Below are 20,717 nucleotides of genomic sequence, written 5' to 3'. Positions count from 1 at the left end.
TTGAGACTGCAGCACACATTGTGATATGTGCTCCTCTCTGACCCGACACATCAACGGTGGCCCTTTTCCCGATGATGTTTCTTCCCCGCCGACGTGTTTTGCCAGGTTAAACCCTGCCTCATCTACATAAATGATTTCACATGGGGTCTGATTAGCCTCCAACTCCATGACTCTCTGAAAGAAATCAAACACAGTATGTGTCAATGCTTTTCAGTATGTCCTACTGTAACCCATGTTTACATGTAGAGTAGCATAAGGTAAAACTCACTATAGAACAAGACATATTGGATAGACATCATACTTGGACGTATTGGTGCCGGAGTTCCTTGACCCGCTCACTGTTTCTTTCAAAAGGAACTGTGTACAACTGTTTCTTTCGAACTCTGTGTTTGGTCAGAGTCCGAGCAAGCAATGGTAGTCAGGCTGATGCTTTCCACATTGTGAAATACCAGGTTGTCCTCTACAATTCTGGTTTGAATTTCTCTCAGTTTTATTGCATTGTCAGCAATGACCAATCCTACAATGGCTATTGGTCTTCACTGAGGAGCTTTCCTCTTCCCCCAGAGGGAGGAAGACGTTGCATCCTGTAGAGGAATAAAAATACAACATATGTATTTGCATTGGGGCTGCTGCCCTACAGTTACTGTGGGACATAGCAACAGTAATGATAGAAGAAGCCTTTGTGAAATGCATTACTTACCTGTTGGTTTGTTGAAAATTCCAGATAATGGAAGCCACGGTTGAACGTCTGAGATTAGGCTGGACTCTTTCACTAGCCTCTCTCAGTGATAGACCATGGTATTAGGCTGGACTCTTTCACCTGCCTCTCTCAGTGATAGACCATGGTATTAGGCTGGACTCTTTCACCAGCCTCTCTCAGTGATAGACCATGGTATTAGGCTGGACTCTTTCACCAGTCTCTCAGTGATAGACCATGGTATTAGGCTGGACTCTTTCACCAGCCTCTCTCAGTGATAGACCATGATATTAGGCTGAACTCTTTCACCAGCCTCTCTCAGTGATAGACCATGGTATTAAGCTGGACTCTTTCACCAGCCTCTCTCAGTGATAGACCAAGGTATTAGGCTGGACTCTTTCACCAGCCTCTCTCAGTGATAGACCATGGTATTAGGCTGGACTCTTTCACCAGTCTCCTTCAGTGATAGACCATGGTATTAGGTTTGACTCTTTCACCAGCCTCTCTCAGTGATAGACCATGGAATTAGGCTGGACTCTTTCACCAGTCTCTCTCAGTGATAGACCATGGTATTAGGCTGGACTCTTTCACCAGCCTCTCTCAGTGATAGACCATGGTATTAGGCGGGACTCTTTCACCTGCCTCTCTCAATGATAGACCATGGTATTAGGCTGGACTCTTTCACCAGTCTCTCAGTGATAGACCATGGTATTAGGCTGGACTCTTTCACCAGCCTCTCTCAGTGATAGACCATGGTATTAGACTGGACTCTTTCACCAGCCTCTCTCAGTGATAGACCATGGAATTAGGCTGGACTCTTTCACCAGTCTCTCTCAGTGATAGACCATGCTATTAGACTGGACTCTTTCACCAGTCTCTCTCAGTGATAGACCATGGTTTATCACATGGTCTATGATGGTGGCTCTTATTTCATCAGTGACAACAGCTCTTACTCTCCTTTGAACACCACCACGCATTCTTACTCCTCTCCCCCTACCTCTCCTTTTCCCTTGTCATGGTCCAACTACTCCTCTGCCTGGTCCAGCTACTTCTCTCCCTGGTCCAACTACGCCTCTTCCTTGTCCAGACATTATTTTTTCTCTCTCTGCTCCTCTGTGTTGTTCTGTATCCACATTGAACAAAATCAATCCAAAGAGTCCCCTTTTTAACTGTGTATGTCCATGTAATTGAAAGAACTCCAAACACCTTGCTATGTCTCCGATTGAGATTGGAATCAGCTGTGGTTGGTGTATTTTACACAACTTACAGTAAATCAGATATTTCAATGTTTCAATGATCTGTTCATTCAAAAATGCTTATCAGCTGTTTCAATACAGCTTTTGAGCTGCTGTTGTTGCAGAAGTAGAGGCTTTATACTATATTTAAGGTTTTGAACATTAGGTTTTCATTTCTGGCATGCTGTGTGCAAGCATTTGTAAATAAGACAAGAAAGATCCATCATTTTGGTATTGGGTAAGCTTGTATGTAAAGAAAATATAAGCATTTTAGAAACCTGTTAATTGACTGCATATTCTGTGAAAACAACATGACTTGTGTTAATGGGATGGTGTACAACAGATGGATGTTGTGCTAATTGTGTTTAGAGTTTTGGAAATGTGACGACAGATTGGACAAAAGGATGTTAGCGATTGTAAAAAAAAAAAACTGTCATGTATGTGAAAGTACATACACACATCTCAGGAAAAGTTGGAATTCAGACCTGTTTGAAAACTCTATTTAAACATATATCCCTACACATGAAATGGATGTTGAAAAAAATTAAATAATAATATTCAAGAATTTATCCATCTGTGCCTTACTTTTCTTATATTTATACCATGTTGAAGCATTGAAAAACATGAATCACAAGTTAACAACACGATCCTCCTCAACAGACAGCAACAGATACAAAATGATGCCTACATCTGCATATTAATAATACGATTAGCTTCTCCTCCCATATGATTAACAACCTAGCCATTCATCACACACACACAGGTATAAATGACATTCTCTTAAATCACTCTACTTATGCGCTGGCATCGCAGAGGTCCAGTAATGTGTATGATAGATCACTTCAGAGTGAAGAAGATAACTGTGTATACTGGGTTCCAGCACTTAATACACACAGCATCTTTTATAAGGGATCTTTCACTGTAAAAAGATAAAACTCCCTTTGTAGTGTACCGTGACTTTTAACCCTATCACAACAGGTGTTCCTAAGATGTTGCCGAGTGCTGTAACTTTGCTTCTAGGTGATTCTATGTTAGGTGTTGTGTGTTGATTCTATGATAGGTGTTGTGCGTTAATTATATGGTAGGTGTTGTATGTTAATTGCAGCCAGGTCACCTGTAATACAAGTCAGTATTCAACGTCCATCCATGTCTGAGGATGTCGGGAGATGAGTTGGAAACTGTCCACTAGGGGCAACAGTGAGCGCTGTTACCTTCAAGTAGGTTTCGGTTTTGCTAGGGCGTTGTGGACAGGGATGGAGGATGGGCAAGCATCTTGCCGAACATTGCATGTTTGAATCCAGGGATAGAAAGTCGTTTCTGAGGTTTTTGTTTTAACCTTTTCATGCGTGAGATCCAAATATCTCTAACGGTCGCCCCCAGCGTGAGTTGTTTTATGCACATGATGTCAGAATGCACTCACTGTTCCAAAATGTGATTGTTACGCAACAGGACAGTTAACACTCGCTGCTTGCTAATTATCAATAGGCTACAGTATGTTTCAACTTGTCAATTTCTAATTATTTTCAAACAAGTTTTATTTTCTAACAACAGAATTGAGGTATGTTCTGCCTTGAGTTACATCAATCTTTCCTCAGTTAGTGCTAGGACTAATTTAGCCCACATTTTCCAGTTTGGATGATTGTGTTATGCTGTAGATACTTCTGTGAATGTCTGAACATTGCATCCAAAAATAAACTGGTCACATTCAGGACATAACTTTGTAAGGACTGTGTTTGTGCAAAATGCTTTTGTGAAAAAACAGTATGGCCAGCTCAAATGCTGACTGTTGTGTCAATGAAAACTGGACGTTCTAAATAAGCATTACTAATCACACCGTTTTGAACACACACACCTATATTAATTGTATAGTAGGTGTTGTGTGTTCATTCTATGGTAGGTGTTGTGTGTTCATTCTATGGTAGGTGTTATGTGTTCATCTGACACATCCGATGAAGGTCAGCTGATTCCTGGAAAGAGCTAAAAGGGTGAAAGCAGAGGACCGAGAGAAAGAGAGAGGGAGAGAGACAGACGGAGGGAGAACGAGAAAGAGAGAGGGAGAGAGACGGAGGGAGAACGAGAAAGAGAGAGGGAGAGAAAGGGAGGGAGAGAGAAAAGGTGAGCGAGAGAGAAAGAGAGAGGGAGAGAGACAAAGGGAGGACGATAAAAAAGACTAAGGGGTAGTTTGTATTAGTGTGTGTGTGTGTGTGTGTGTGTGTGTGTGTGTGTGTGTGTGTGTGTGTGTGTGTGTGTGTGTGTGTGTGTGTGTGTGTGTGTGTGTGTGTGTGTGTGTGTGTGTGTGTGTGTGTGTGTGTGTGTGTGTGTGTGTGTGTGTGTGTGTGTGTGTGTGTGTGTGTGTGTGTGATTGAGTGAGTGAGTGAGTGAGTGAGTGAGTGCATGAGTGCATGCATGTTTGCGGGGTACCTTCTCCAGTAGCTGGCGGAGCTGTCTTCCCTTGGCATCTCTGGAGCAGAGGTTCTGTTCAGGTGCCACCACCGTGCAGATACACCGACCATCGGCATCCTGGGCAGAGCTGTACACCTGCCAACCCTCCTTAGGCCCAATTGTCTACACGCACACACAGGAAAATATTGGTGAAGGGAATCCTTGATGTGGGTAAATGCCGTTGGACGACAGACAACATTTTTCAATGTGAGCTGGTAGCTAGATTATCATATAGCTAGTGATAGAAAGCAGTGGTTCCAACCAGGGGAACAAGGACTCCTGGGGGGGCCTATCCACAGGTGGTACTTGAGAAGACTCATGAGACCATAGGCTTACTGGCAAAATGCACATGAGCGGGTACATCAGGGGTACTCCAGAAGAGCAAAATTCAGTTGGTTGTACAGTAACCGAAAAAGGTTGGGAACCACTGATATAAAGTGACAGATATATACAATACCATTCAAAAGTTTGGACACACCTACTCATTCAAGGGATTTTCTTTATTTTTACTATTTTCTACATTGTAGAATAATAGTGAAGACATCACAACTATGAAATAACACTTTTGTAGAATCATGTAGTACGCAAAAAAGTGTTAAACAAATCAAAATATATTTAAGATTTAAGATTTTTCAAAGTAGCCACCCTTTGCATTCCAGGTGAAGCTGGTTCAGAGAATGACAATAGTGTGCAAAGCTGTCATCAAGGCCACTCTATATTCAAACAAGTTCTTTCTGCCTCTGTAACCAGAGCCTTGAATACAGCCAATCACACCGCTACGTGTTTTATTTTTCTCCATTCCTTTAAAAGTGCAACTCTCTGACAACCTTCCCATTCAAGGCTGAACTATAAACTCATATTTCTGTTGCTGTTTCACTTCAGAGAGAGAGAGATAGAAAGAGAGAGAGCCAGGAACAGAGAAAATGAAAGGGAGAGAGATGGAGAGTCGAACATGAGTGACCCATTTCAAGAAACTTGGCGTATGCCACACGTCACTACTTCACAGGAGAGGCATTTTAACTTGTTGTTGCAGAAATGCCTTCTGGAACATGTGAACTTTCATGTGCCTTAATAACAAACGTGTATGCCATCTGTACATACAAAGAAAATTATGAGCCTAGTTGGTTTATCCATGGAAAAATACAAGTACCTTCCCGCTAGCTATGATTGGCTGAGATAATGGATGGGCTGGACATGCCAAGAGATGAGTTCGGATTGTTCTGTTGTGTAGCATGCATCTCTCTATAAAATGAGTGTGGATAATCCTTTCGACTATTTGTTAAGATATAATGAAGAACTGAAAACGTTTTGCTTCTACTCTCAACGTTGCTGCGCTGAAGTTTATAGCGCTATTGACAAGCTTAAAAAAAGCTATTGACAAGCTTAAAAACAACAACATTTGTGATGGACTACTTTCTGGAGGATGATCGTGCAATGCTGATTCTCTCTGACTGAAAATGAATCAGACAATTAGGAAATCCTTGATTTAGGTAAATGCGGAGAGAGTCCAAAAAGAGAACACAGAAAGACGGCTGTTGTATAAAACACCTGTCTCTGGATTACATCTTTATATTAAGGGCAACCATGGCATCCATGACAGAGAGGGAGAAGCGTTCATCCATGTATGCAGGTAAGAGTCCAGCTACATTTTCAGTATTATACATTTCTAATTTAGTCAGAAAGTAGTCATTGCAAGTTCAAAAGTGTACTGTTAGCTAGCTAGCTAATGTTAGCTGGCTGGCTCGCTAGCTAATGTTACGTGTATGATCTGTGTAGTAATATTATTAGTATCTCAGGAAGTCATGTGCATTGCTAGTTATAGCCTAATGTTAGTTAGCTAGTTAATATAAAACCTAGTTGGTTAGCTTTAGCTACCTGCAGATTCATGTATGGGTGTATTGCCACGTTCAAAACAACTGGGAACTCTGAAAAATACCAGGTCAAATCATGACGTCAGTGATTTTCAGGTCAGAAAGTCAGAGCACTAGAAAGCGGCCCATGTTCCCGAGTTGGAATTCCGAGTTGGATGAACGATAAATCGATTTTTCCCAGTCAGAGCTAGTTTTTTTCTGAGTTCCAAGTTGTTTTGAACACACTGAAGTCGGAAGTTGGAGATTTCCTAGTTCCCAGTTGTTTTGAATGTGGTATTAGAGTTGGATTATGGCTCATTGTTTAGATAGCTAGCTAAATGTCTAAACAAAAGACTCCACTATTCAAGTAACCATTTCACTCTACCGTTTACACCTTCTGTATCCTGTGCATGTGACAAATCAACTTAGATTTTATTTGATATCGTGTGTGTTTACCAGAGACGGTAATGTGAAGAACAACATGACCTGCACCAAAGTCTATATACCAAAGACTATATACAGTTTATTTATATTACTATCTTTTGCTACTACTTTACAATTTTTAGTCTTGGTTGTTAATCTTTGGTTGGTTACTACACTGTGAATCCTTAAAGAGATGGGTGGGGAAAAGACTTCAGAGGGTGTGAATGATGCTTGATGAGTGTATACTAAAAACAATCCCGGGCCATTTTCTCAAAAGTGGGGTTAGAAGTTGATTAACTTTGGGCTAGGGGGCAGCATTTTCACATCCGGATGAAAAGCGTACCCAAAGTAAACTGCCTGCTACTCAGGCCCAGAAGCTAGGATATGCATATTAATAACCCCGTTCCGCTGGCGAAACGTCTCGCCAACAGCCAATGAAATTGCAGGGCGCCAAATTCAATCAACAGAAATCTCATAATTCTATTTTCTCAAACATACAAGTATTAGACACCATTTTAACAATAAAATTCTCGTTAATCCAACCACAGTGTTCGATATCAAAAAAGCTTTTCGGCGAAAGCAGAACATATCATTATGTTAGGTCAGCAACTAGTCACAGAAAGCATACAGCGATTTTCCAACCAAAGAGAGGAGTCACAAAAAGCTGAAATATTGATAAAATGAATCACTAACCTTTGATATTCTTCATCAGATGACACTCCCGGGACAACATGTTACACAATACATGTATGTTTTGTTCGATCAAGTTCATATTTATACCTCAGTTTACATTTGGCTTTGCCTCCAAAACATCCCGTGAATTTGATAAAAGATACAAGTGTTATTCACAGATTTAAAGATATGCTTCTCCTTAATGCAACCGCTGTGTCAGATTTCAAAAAAACTTTACGGATAAAGCAAACCATGCAATAATCTGAGTACGGCACTCAGAGACCAACACAACCCAAGAAGATATCCGCCATGTTGGAGTCAACATGTCAGAAATAGCATTATAAATATTAACTTACCTTTGATGATCTTCGTCAGAATGCACTCCCAGGAATCCCAGTTCCACAATAAATGTTTGGTTTGTTCCATAAAGTTCATCATTTATGTCCAAATACCTCCTTTTGTTAGCGCGTTTGGTTAACAAATCCAAACTCACGACGCGCGTGCAAGTCCAGCGGAAAGTACGGACGAAAAGTCCAAAAAGTTATATTACAGGTCGTAGAAACATGTCAAACTAAGTATAGAATCAATCTTTAGAATGTTTTTAACATAAATCTTCAATAATGTTCCAACCAGAGAATTCCTTTGTCTTCAGAAAAGCAAATGGAACGGGAGCTACCTCTCATGTGAATGCACATGACCAGCTCGTGGCTGCTGGCAGACCTCTGACTCGTTCCCCTCTCATTCGGCCCCACTTCACAGTAGAAGCATCAGAGAAGGTTCTAAAGACTGTTGACATCTAGTGGAAGCCTTAGGAAGTGCAACATGAACCATATCCCCCTGTATCTTCAATAGGGGCTGAGTTGAAACACGACCAACCTCAGATTTCCCACTTCCTGGTTAGATTTTTTCTCAGGTTTTTGCCTGCCATATGAGTTCTGTTATACTCAGACATCATTCAAACAGTTTTAGAAACTGAGAGTGTTTTCTATCGAAAAACACTAATGATATACATATATTAGCAACTGGGACTCAGTAGCAGGCCGTTTACTCTGGGCACGCTTTTCATCCAAACGTGAAAATGCTGCCCCCTTTCCATAAGAAGTTTTCAAAGCAGAATTACCTTCCCATTGCTCCTCAACTGCAGTGTATGATATACAATTTTCTAGCTCTGAGTCTCTGCTTTTATCCAATGTAAAAAACACAATTTCAAATTTCACCACATGAGATGTGTGGTGAGAGCGAAGGTATGGGAGAGAGCGGGTTAGAGAGGGAGAGAGAGAGAGAGAGAAAGAGAGAGAGAGAAAAAATGGAGAGAGTGTCAAACATGAGATGTGTGGTGAGAACGACTGTGAGAGAGGAGGTTAAAGAGAAATAGAGAGAGAGAGGGAAAGAGAGAAGGGGGAGAGAAATACACAACCACAGATGCTTGTGCAGGGGGTAAAACAGTGCTGGTCCACTGGGGATGGCTCCATGGCTCCACTGAATGGTATTTTGTGAGAATGATTAATGACCAGCCTTTGGAGTGTATCTCTGTGTGAAACCAATGTAGCCTTGTAGCAGATGCTTCTCTATCTAACTTACAGAGACCTGGAACCATAGGCCCTAATCCCCAACACTCGGAAGAGAAAGAGACAGCGATACAGAGGCCGACGTGCGCGTACCCTGATGAAACTACGGAGTAAATAATCCACCTCTACTACCTGTTCTATTCGTGAATGTACAATCACTGGAGAACAAACTGTAAAAGCTCAGTTCGAAACTATCCCATCAACGGGACCTGGAGAACTGTAATCTCCTATGTTTCTCGGTAACGGCTGAACAAGGACATGAATAATATTCTAGCTGGTTTTTCTGTGCATCGGAAGGACAGAATGGCAGCGTCGGGTAAGCTCAAGGGGGGTGGTGTGTGTTTCTTTGTTATCAACAGCTGGTTCGCGATCTCCAATATTAAGGAAGTCTCGAGGTTCTGCTCGTCTGAGATAGAATACCTCATAATAAGCTGTAGACCAAACTATTTACCAAGTGAGTTTTCATCCATAATTTTCGTAGCTGTCTATTTACCACGACAAACCAATGCTGGAACTAAGACCACACACAACAAGCTCTATAGGGCCATATGCTAACAAGAAAATGTTAATGCAGGAAAACTGAAATCCATTTTTTCTCATTTCTACCAACTTGTCACCTGTGAGAAAACTTTAGATCACCTCTACTCCACACACAGAGATGCATACAAAACTCTCCCTCGCCCTCCATTTGGTAAATTTGACCATAACTCTATCCTACTGATTCCTGCTTACAAGCAAAAACTCAAACAGGAAGTACCAGTGATGGGCTCTATACAGAAGTGGTCAGATGAAGCGGATGCAAAGCTATAGGAATGTTTCGCTAGCACCTACTGTTATATGTTCTGGGACTCATCCGATGGCATTGAAGAGTTTACCACATCAGTCACTGGATTCATCAAATCAAATGTATTTATATAGCCCTTCTTACATCAGCTGATATCTCAAAGTGCTGTACAGAAACCCAGCCTAAAACCCCAAACAGCAAGCAATGCAGGTGTAGAAGCACGGTGGCTAGGAAAAACTCCCTAGAAAGGCCAAAACTTTGGAAGAAACCTAGAGAGGAACCAGGCTATGAGGGGTGGCCAGTCCTATTCTGGCTGTGCCGGGTGGAGATTATAACAGAACATGGCCAAGATTCATTAATAAGTGCATTGACAACGTCATCCCCACAGTGAGGGTACTACATATCCCAACCAGAAGCCATGGATTACAGGCAACATCCGCACTGACCTAAAGGCTAGAGATGCCCTGTGACGCGAGCCTACAAGACAAGCTAAATGCCCTCTATGCTCCCCTCGTGGCAAGCAACACTGAACCATGCGTGAGAGCACCAGCTGTTCCGGTCGGCTGTGTGATCATGCTCTCCATAGCTGACGTGAGTAAGACCTTAAAACTGGTTAACATTCACAAGGCCCCAGGGCATGCGTTGTCCAGCTGGCAAGTGCCTTCACTGACATTTTTAACCTCTCCCTGACCCAGTCTGTAATACCTACATGTTTCAAGCAGACCACCATAGTCCCTGTGCCCAAGAACACCAAGGTAACCTGTCTAAATGACTATCGCCCCGTAGCACTCAGTTCTGTAGCGATGAAATGGTTTGAAAGGTTGGTCATGGCTCACAACACCACCAAACACCCCAGACACCCTGGACCCACTCCAATTCGCATACCGCCCCAACAGATCCACAGAGGACGCAATATTTACTCCACTTCACACTGCCCTTTCCCACTTGGACAAAAGGAACACCTACGTGAGAATGCTGTTCATTGAATACAGCTCAGCGTTCAACACCATTGCACTCTCCAAGCTCATCACTAAGCTATGGACCCTGGGACTAAACACCTCCCTCTGCAACTGGATACTGGACTTCCTGACGGGACACCCCCAGGTGGTGAGAGTAGCTAACAACACATCTGCCATGCTGACCCTCAACACAGGGGCCTCTCAGAAGTGAGTGCTTAGTCCCCTCCTGTACTCCCTGTTCACCCACGACTGCATGGCCATCATTAAGTTTGCCAAAGACACAACGTTGGTAGGCCTGATCACCGACGACGAGAACACCTATAGAAGGAGGTCAGAGACCTGGCAGTGTGGTGCCAGGACAACAACCTCTCCCTCAACGTCAGCAAGACAAAGCAGCTGATCATGGACACCATTAAATGGAGGGCAGAGCATGCCTCCATTCACATCAATGGGGCTGTAGTTTAGCGGGTCGAAAGCTTCAAGTTCCTCGGTGTCCAAATCACTAATGATCTATCATGGGCCAAACACACCAACACAGAGTTCAACAGGGCACAACAATGCATCTTCCTCCTCGGGAGGCTGAAAGTCACCCTCTTTGCACTTTTTTGAATAATCACATCTGCTGCTGCTACTGTTTATTATCTGTTACTTTATTCCTAGTTATATGTACATACACTACATGACCAAAATTATGTAGACACCTGCTCTTCGAAAATCTCATTCCATAATCATGAATATTAATAGGGAGTTGGTCCCCACTTTGCTGCTATAACAGCCTCCTCTCTTCTGGGAAGGCTTTCCACTAGATGTTGGAACATTGCTGCAGGGACTTGCTTCCATTCAGCCACAAGAGCATTAGTGAAGTCGGGCACTGATGTTGGGCGATTAGGCCTGGCTCGCAGTCAGTGTTCCAATTCATCCCAAAGGTGTTCCACGGGGTTGAGGTCAGGGCTCTGAGCAGGCCAGTCAAGTCCTTCCACACCAATCTCGACAAACCATTTCTGTATGGACCTCACTTTGTGCACGGGGACATTGTCATGCTGAAACAGGAAAGGGCCTTCCTCAAACTGTTGCCACAAAGTTGGAAGTACAGAATCATCTGGAATGTCATTGTATGCTGTAGCGTTAAGATTTCCCTTCACTAAGGGGCCTAGCCCGAACCATGAAAAGGCAGTGTTGTCCTGGCATTCGCCAAACCCAGATTCGTCCGTCGGACTGCCACATGGTGAAGCATGATTCATTACTCCAGAGAACGCTTTTCCAATGCTCCAGAGTCTAATGGCGGCGAGCTTTACACCACTACAGCCGACGTTTGGCATAGCGCATGGTGGTCTTAGGCTTGTGTGCGGCTGCTTGGCCATGGAAACCCATTGTATGAAGCTCCTGACGAACTGACGTTGCTTCCAGAGGCAGTTTGGAACTCGGTAGTGACTGTCACAACCGAGGCGAGGACAGACGATTTTTAAGCTCTACGCGCTTCAGCACTCGCCGGTCCAGTTCTGTGAGCTAGTGTGGCCTACCACTTCGCGGCTGAGCCGTTGTTGCACCTAGACCTTTCCACTTCACAATAACAGCACTTACAGTTGACCAGGGCAGCTCTAGTAGGGCATAAATCTGACGAACTGACTTGTTGGAAAGGTGGCATCCGATGACGGTGCCACTTTAAAAGTCAATGAGTTCTTCAGTAAGGCCATTCTACTGCCAATGTCTGTCTTTGGAGATTGCATGGCTGTGTGCTCAATTTTACACCTGTCAGCAACGGGTGTGGATGAAATAGCTAAATCCACTCATTTGAAGGGGTGTCCACATACTTTGTATTTGTAGTGTTTATACCTCAATTACCTCATACTCCTGCACATGGACTCGGTACTGGTACCCCTAGTTATCATTACTCATTGTGTATCTACTATTACTTTATTATTACGTGTTTTACATTTATATTATTTCTCTATTTTCTTCTCTCTACATTGTTGGGAAGGACCCGTAAGTAAGCATTTCAAAGTTAGTCCACACCTGTTGTTTACGAAGCATGCGACAAATAAAATTGTATTAGATTTTGATTGTACTGTGTATTGGCTGGACAGGTACTGTACACTGTACAGTGTTGTATGTGAGACAAAAATGTTGCTATTAATGTTTTTTAATACTGTGCATGAAACTTGTGTGAACTCTGTCCCATAACCGTGTTGCTTTGATGTACAGTTTGAATGGAGCTTTAATATGCAAGACGTGTCCTGAAGCAGAGCTAACTTCAACACCTAACCGCCCGCAGCAGGGTAAAAACAAATGCACAGACAGTTGATAGTGAGGTTGAGATCCATTCAGTTAGAATTGTAGTGGTCTGAAGTTAACCCTACGATGCAACCGAGATAAAATGATTGAACACACACACACGTTCATCCACACCCACACATGCACACACACATGTCTGATATTGGGACTGTGTGCATCAAACACACACACACACACACACACACACACACACACACACACACACACACACACACACACACACACACACACACACACACACACACACACACACACACACACACACACACACACACACACACACACACACACAGTATGACAAACTAAACTAGCTCTGGCCTATCAGTATAAAGGATGATGAACAAACAAGCCAACAAAATAGCCCACATCGCTATTCATTTACCTTAAATCGATCAAACTGTCTCTATAAAACCTATGAGATATTGTGAGCAACTGAAGTGGAATGCACATGTCTGTCTTGGAATTGATGATCATACTCCTTAAACGAGTTAACATTTCTGCTCTAATGGTGGATAAGATGAAGTCGGAGTTGCTGTGTGTGTGTGTGTATGTGTGTGCCTGCACAGATCTCCATAACTAGATAGAGACAGACATTTAAGTCAGCCACGGTTCAAAATGACAAATGGTGACCTGCAAACATAACAACAACAACCAGTGTAGCACTGCGAACATGAGAGATATACAGGGAAGAGAGATGTTAGGGAGGCTTTGATTCATGACTGATTGGTGTTGGTGCTGACGGGGAAGAAGGTGTGTGAGTCAACGAGAGAGAGAGAGAGACATTGAGAGAGAGAGAGAAAGAAAGAGAAGAGAGAGAGAGAGAGAGAGAGAGAGAGAGAGAGAGAGAGAGAGAGAGAGAGAGAGAGAGAGAGAGTGAAGAAAATTTGGAGAGAGAGAGAGAAATATATAGAGACAGAGAAAGAGAAAGAGAAAGAGAGAGAAAGAGAAAGAGAAAGAGAGAGAAATATATGGAGAGAGAGAAATAGAGAGAAATATATGGAGAGAGAAAGAAAGAGAGAGAGAGAAAGAGAGAAATATATGGAGAGAGAGAGAGAGAAAGAAAGATAGAGAAAGAAAGAAAGATAAATATATGGTGAGAGAGAAAGAGAGAAATATATGCAGAGAGAAAGAGAGAGAGAGAAACATAAGAGAGAGAAAAATATATGGAGAGAGAAAGAGAGAGAAAGAAAGATAGAGAAAGAAAGAAAGATAAATATATGGTGAGAGAGAAAGAGAGAAATATATGCAGAGAGAAAGAAAGAGAGAGAGAGAGAGAGGGATAAATATATGGAGAAAGAGAGAAAGAAAGAGAGAGAGAGAGAAAGAGAAAAATATATGCAGAGAGAGAGAAGTATATGGAGAGATAAAGAGAAAAAGAGAGAGAAAGAGAAATATATGGAAAGAGAGAAAAAGAGAGAGAGAAAAAGAGAGAAATATATGCAGAGAGAAAGAAAGAGAGAATGAGGGATCAATATATGGAGAGAGAGAAAGAAAGAGAGAGAGAGAAAGAAAGAGAAAAATATATGGAGAGAGAGAAGTATATGGAGAGAGAAAGAGAAATATATGGAGAGAGAGAAAGAGAGAGAGAGAAAGAAAAAGAGAGATATATACGGAGAGAAAGAGAGAGAGAGAAAAAATATGGAGAGAGAGAGAGAGGAATATATGGAGAGAGAGAAAGAGAGAAGTATAGAGAGAGAGAGAGAAAGAGAGAGAGAGAGAGAGAGAGAGAGAGGGAGAGAGAGAGAGAGAGAAAGAAAGAAAGAAAGAAAGAAAGAAAGAAAGAAAGAGAAAGAGAGAGAGAAGAATATATGGAGAGAGAGTGTATAAGAGATACTGCAGCACACAGTCTCAAACATTCTTCCACGGACATCCTCTTTTTACTCCACATCATTATCCTTCTCACACTCACATCTTCCTGCTGTGAATGTACTGCAATGGATCACTTGAAACAGCCAGCCACAGTGTTTGTCTTAATCACAATGAATGGAAGATAATGAGCGAGCGATCAAATATTATCTCTTAGTTTGAAGGCTTGAAGGTTATTGTTATTGCTTGGCTAACATTACTTGTTATCATGTTGATATTTGTTATTATTTTAACGCGGTGCGCACTGTGCAGTACACCAGAGGTCTCGTTGTACGCACCATTGTAATGTTCGTTAATGTGTCAATTGATCCCATAAGGGATGGGTCGCCAATAAGGTGATTTGACTTTAAAATAAAAGATTCATTCATTCATTCATTCATTCATCCATAGAGGCTCATTATGTGGTTATGTTTATAAGGGCTGGTTTACGTAAAGTGAAAGAATGTATTATCAAGATTTGCTGCATCCATGGTGTTACAAGCAAGATAATCAATAAAAGGACTGAAATTGACTAATGGTATTAACACTCTGGAGTGATATGTTACGACTCTTCAAATTAGCATCAGGTAAGTGGAGACATTTTCCTATCCTATTACCTAGCTGAACTATTTACTGCCCTTTTCTGCATGGATTAGGATTTTGCATAATACCTGCAGTACTTCTTGATAAATAGGTACAGTACATTTAGACAGCACACATACAGACGTTCAACCTACGTAAACCTTCCGGAAACAATCAACTAACATTTAGTGGCATTTAATGATGATGGTAACAAGAAACACAAAGAGATATTGAGTGATATTGAGTGATAGCTATTGACAAGCCTGCCACATAATTATCTTGCTTGCTGTTACTGCACAGTGGAAGTCTACTGAGACCAAAACTTTTAATCTATTCTTCTCTGTTATAGGCCTTTGGTAGTGTGCAGTGATATGTGTCTGATATGTGGACTGTCTGCATCGCACACGCACACGCACCCACACACACACACACACACACACACACACACACACACACACACACACACACACACACACACACACACACACACACACACACACACACACACACACACACACACACACACACACACACACACACACACACACACACTCTCCTGTGTGTTGTGCAGTGATATGTGTCTGATATGGGGACTGTCTGCATCACCCCTCAGGGCCACAATTACTGTAATTAATAAGGGACGGAGGGACGGAGGAGAGAAGAGAGGGATAGCTATGCCTGTGATAGTCTGACAGTGGGGGTGTGGAAGAAGAGAGACATAAGATAGCTATGTCGGTGGTGGTCTGAACGTACTGCCTGTGTCCGTAATAATGTGATGACTGTTTGTGTCTGGAATTGTCCGTAGAGTCATAATCGCACAGATGGATGTACAGCTGCAATCTAAAGAAAGTCTTATGTCGAATTAAGTGACATTTTTAATTTAGAGAGTGATACCACTTCCTTGAATTGGATCATTTTCACATATTTGTCAATGGACTGGAGTGTATATCTATTTAATTGTGTGAGTAATATGGATAGTAATATGGATAGTAATATGGATAGTAATATGGATAGTAATATGGATAGTAATATGGATAGTAATATGGATAGTAATATGGATAGTAATATGGATAGTAATATGGATAGTAATATGGATAGATGTAGTGGGAGACACTGAGGGGATACTACATGTCTTTCTGTGATCCCCTGCATTGCTTGATTTTTATTTTCAACAACAACCCCACACACATCATCACACACTACAAAGACAGCAGTGATTAGGGCCAGTTTTCACATTGTCAAAAAGCATCACAGTGAAAGATGTTGGGTAAATTCCCAACTAGCTTGTCACTCTCATCTTGTTAGAACTCTAATACAAAGAGGGCTAAGAAATGGATAAAGAGTAAACAACGCTAAGTGCATACCATCCCCAGTGTAACAAACTAATGCACTATTTTCTTTATTTCCGATCCAATACCCCTGAGCTTTGAAGACAAGGACCCAGAGAAAACTGACATGTATTATAACTAATGGTTGTGTTTACACTGTTGTCGCTGTGTTGCTGTGGGTTTGTTTTGATTTGTTGTCACATCGTTAGGCGTGTCATCTTTAATTCAGAAGAAAATGGAGAGCTGTGGTGCTGACTCACAGAGAGATAGGAGTGGGGGAGCAAGAGAGACAGAGAGGCAGAAACAGACCGACAGAAAGACATATACAGAGAGACAGAGAGAGACATGAGAAAGAGACTGAGAGAGATGCATGTCAAGGGTTTTCATCCCTAAGGTGGGTGTATCCTGTCCTCTCTGTTCGACTGCATCCTCATCTCATATTCAGCTTGAATGGAAGTCTTTGCCAAGCCAAGCCTCCTGAACTGAACAATGAATATTTCATGTCTACGAGGGAACAGAAGATAATCCATTTTTTTTGTGGAAAATATCACCATCTGTTGGCAAGTTTCTGTCCCTTCGTAGTTGCACATTCAATTTTCAAATGAAATAATGTTCTCACATTGTGGTGTAATGAAGGAACCCAATGTCATATCTAATAAATACATTCAAGGGACAAAACACAATCATCTGATCCTATCTACAGATTTAATGTACCACGAGAGACATGTATCTCATTCAGCCTTACACCTAAATAAGATGTATTCTAGTCTCAATACATTGTGCAGCTAATAAGTCAATTAACATTTGAAAACAGAGACATACGGAGAGACACTGACAGCTGTGTGTGTGTGTGTGTGTGTGTGTGTGTGTGTGTGTGTGTGTGTGTGTGTGTGTGTGTGTGTGTGTGTGTGTGTGTGTGTGTGTGTGTGTGTGTGTGTGTGTGTGTGTGTGTGTGTGTGTGTGTGTGTGTGTGTGTGTGTGTGTGTGTGTTTATGCAAGTGCGTGCATCGCTCGTGCATATTAGCCCCCTTCAATCTTTAATCAAGTCCCATCACCCGCTATCGATATGTCCTCCAGGTGGGTAATATCATTTGCAATCAAAACACAAATTCCCCAGCATCGTTTTAATCATGAATCTGTCAACCCTTATCAGCGACATTACAATTAGTTGCCTGGCGCACAATCACAAGGGAATGAATATATTTAGGCCTATATTTAATTCTCTGTGGGTGTCGGGATCGACTTAGGCACACTGCGGGGTGCCATAGGATGGTGAAGATCATCAAATTACCCTGGGTTGTTTAATGATGCTAGAGGTTTGGTAAAGAATGGTCTGACTGTCACAAAATTGCGATCAAATGATTCAACTAGGCCTGCTGTAAATTCCGCCATGTTTTTTTTTACTAATATACAGGCCCATATTAAGTGGCATATTAAAACGTGGCCCATGGTGCATATTTCAGAAAATGTTTGTTTGAGTAAGGCTTATATACAGTACCTTAATCTATCCAAAAGTTAACAGTCACTTGTATTAGGCTATGAATAAAATGATAGTTTAATGGGAACATACATGTATGTATGGAGTAATACATAGACGTGTCTCAGTTGAAAATTAAATTGGTGCTCTAGAGATGCAGAAAATATAGATATTTTTCAATGAGATCAGGAATCGACATGAAATAGAACTCACCGCCCGCGCCCCCTATTGTTGAGGGAATGGTTTCAGCACTACGAAGTAGTGGACAGCTCCACACCGTTCCACACCTATCATCATCATACAGACAGGATCAGGCAAACATGTGCCCGATAGTTCAAGCGCGTTTCTTATTCGCCCGAAGTTTTAACAGAGATGATCCATGAAGGGGATAAAACAAACTGTCACTCTTTTACCTAAAATCCAAGACTTGAATACGCCCCAAGGGGAATGGTGTGTGAAGGTTTAGATGCGACATAAAACAAGAAAACAGCTTCCATAGACTACACAGATTCACTATCAAAGCAAGTATTTGTTTACTAACAAAATGCTCTGGGAAAGGGATGACAATAGAGCAGCCTAATGTGGAATTCACGGAAAGCTAGATACATAAACTGTGGCAGTTGATTGGTTTAGATGTAGCATACATAATGGATATATGCCTCAATTCTTGAGATGTATTTAAATACCGCAGTAAGCTTTTTTTATCACTGTAAAGTTTGTCTCCGGTGCGCTCTGATGCATAACATCATAAAGGGATGCACTGCTTGAGCCTACTGTTTTCTCCAAACATTCAGGAGACTCAAATGCGAGTTATTCCATAATTCTCAATCACTCTAAAACAAAGATTTTCTCGACTTACTCATATTATGAATGGTCACATATTTTGAATATTTTCAGACACTGTTTCTCCAGTTATTGCAGGCAAAGCCAAAAACAAATCGAATGCCATTAAACGCAGAATGCATAATTGAGGACATCAACTCATTTGCAACAGTTTTGATGTATTTTCTTTACCTCAATTACACAATGCTATGTTAATACAGGTGCAATTGTGAACAAGACAGCAGATCCTGAAACACAGACACTGAAACATGCAAAGACCGCATGACAAAAATAATGAGGGAAACTCACCATTGACGGATATAATCCGAAGACCGTGATTGAAATCACCGGGTACAGGACACTAAATAGAGCACGCATTCTGTCTATCGGGAACAGTTGCACTTTTCTCGCTTTATTCACGCGCAGCCCTCGTTGCAGGAATGCGTCCGCGTCGCTGCCTGTATTGGCTGTGCCCACCGCCGTTCAGAGCGCTCCAATGGAACAAGACGGATAGATCCGCGTTCATTCCCAACGCTCCGAAGACTCTTGTGTGAAGCAGAGCCAACGCGCCGGTCTGATCAACACACACCAGTGACACCACAGAGAAAAGTTTATGCCAGGGAACGAGACAGGACGAGGCTGTAGGGGAGTCGCACAACGGATATGACATCATTTGGTGTGGGTGTTGGGAATACTTTTTTATTGATGTTGATCAGTGCCAAGACCTGCCACTCCCCACGCAGTGCCCGGAGAATAGGCAACAGATTAGAACAGGCAACAGTTACAAAACACACACCTTCCTCTGTGATAGGCTAGTATGTGTTGGAGCTTTCACTACCAAAACATGACACCACTTGTAGCAAGACAATATGTGCGTTGACTGTTAATGATAACAGGTGCTTAAAAATTCTTAAGGCTAGGGGTTCCGCTAGCGGAACCTAGCGGAACCTCGACAACATTCCTCTGAAAAGGCAGAGGCGAAATTCAAAAATATGTTTTTGAAATATTTAACTTTCATACATTCACAAGTGCAATACACCAAATTAAAGCTTAAAACCTCTTGTTAATCTACCCATCGTGTCCGATTTCAAAAAGGCTTTACAGCGAAAGCACACCATATGTTATGTTAGGTCAGAGCCTAGTCACAAAAACACATACAGCCATTTTCCAGCCAAAGAGAGGAGTCACCAAAAGCAGAAATAGAGATAAAATTAATCACTAACCTTTGATGATCTTCATCAGATGGCACTCATAGGACTTCATGTTACACAATACATTCATGTTTGGTTCGAAAAGTTCATATTTATATCCAAAAATCTCAGTTTACATTGGCACGTTATGGTCAGTAATGTTGTGCCTCGAAAACAGAGAGCCACATTTCAGAGAGCCACATCAATTTACAGAAATACTCATCATAAACGTTGATAAAAAATACAACTGTTATGCACAGAGTTCAAGATATACTTCTCCTTAAAGCAACCGCTGTGTCAGATTTCAAAAGAACTTTACGGACAAAGCACACCATGCAATAATCTGAGTACGGCGCTCAGACACAAAAACAAACCATACAGGTACCCGCCATGTTGTGGAGTCAACAGAAGTCAGAAATAGCATTATAAATATTCACTTACCTTTGATGATCTTCATCAGAATGCACTCCCAGGAATCCCAGTTCCACAATAAATGTTTGTTTTGTTCGATAAAGTCCATAATTTATGTCCAAATACCTCCTTTTTGTTAG

General features: G+C 41.8%; 1 protein-coding gene across 1 annotated transcript in view; it reads right to left on the bottom strand.

The window, feature by feature from the left end:
• The window catches only part of olfm3a (olfactomedin 3a), a 29,533-nt gene extending 9,886 nt beyond the window's left edge, over positions 1-19,647 (bottom strand). The window contains exons 1-2 of the mRNA XM_071414986.1: positions 19,286-19,647; positions 4,354-4,497 (exon numbers count right to left, since the gene is read on the bottom strand). Coding sequence (XP_071271087.1) covers positions 4,354-4,497; positions 19,286-19,354 — 213 coding nt within the window. The 5' untranslated portion in view covers positions 19,355-19,647. The remainder of the gene's footprint in view (positions 1-4,353; positions 4,498-19,285) is intronic.
• Positions 19,648-20,717: the final 1,070 nt, after the last annotated feature.

Source organism: Salvelinus alpinus, chromosome 8 (assembly GCF_045679555.1).
Source record: "Salvelinus alpinus chromosome 8, SLU_Salpinus.1, whole genome shotgun sequence".
Taxonomy (NCBI): Eukaryota; Metazoa; Chordata; class Actinopteri; order Salmoniformes; family Salmonidae; genus Salvelinus; species Salvelinus alpinus.
This window is presented reverse-complemented; position numbering and strand designations above follow the sequence as displayed.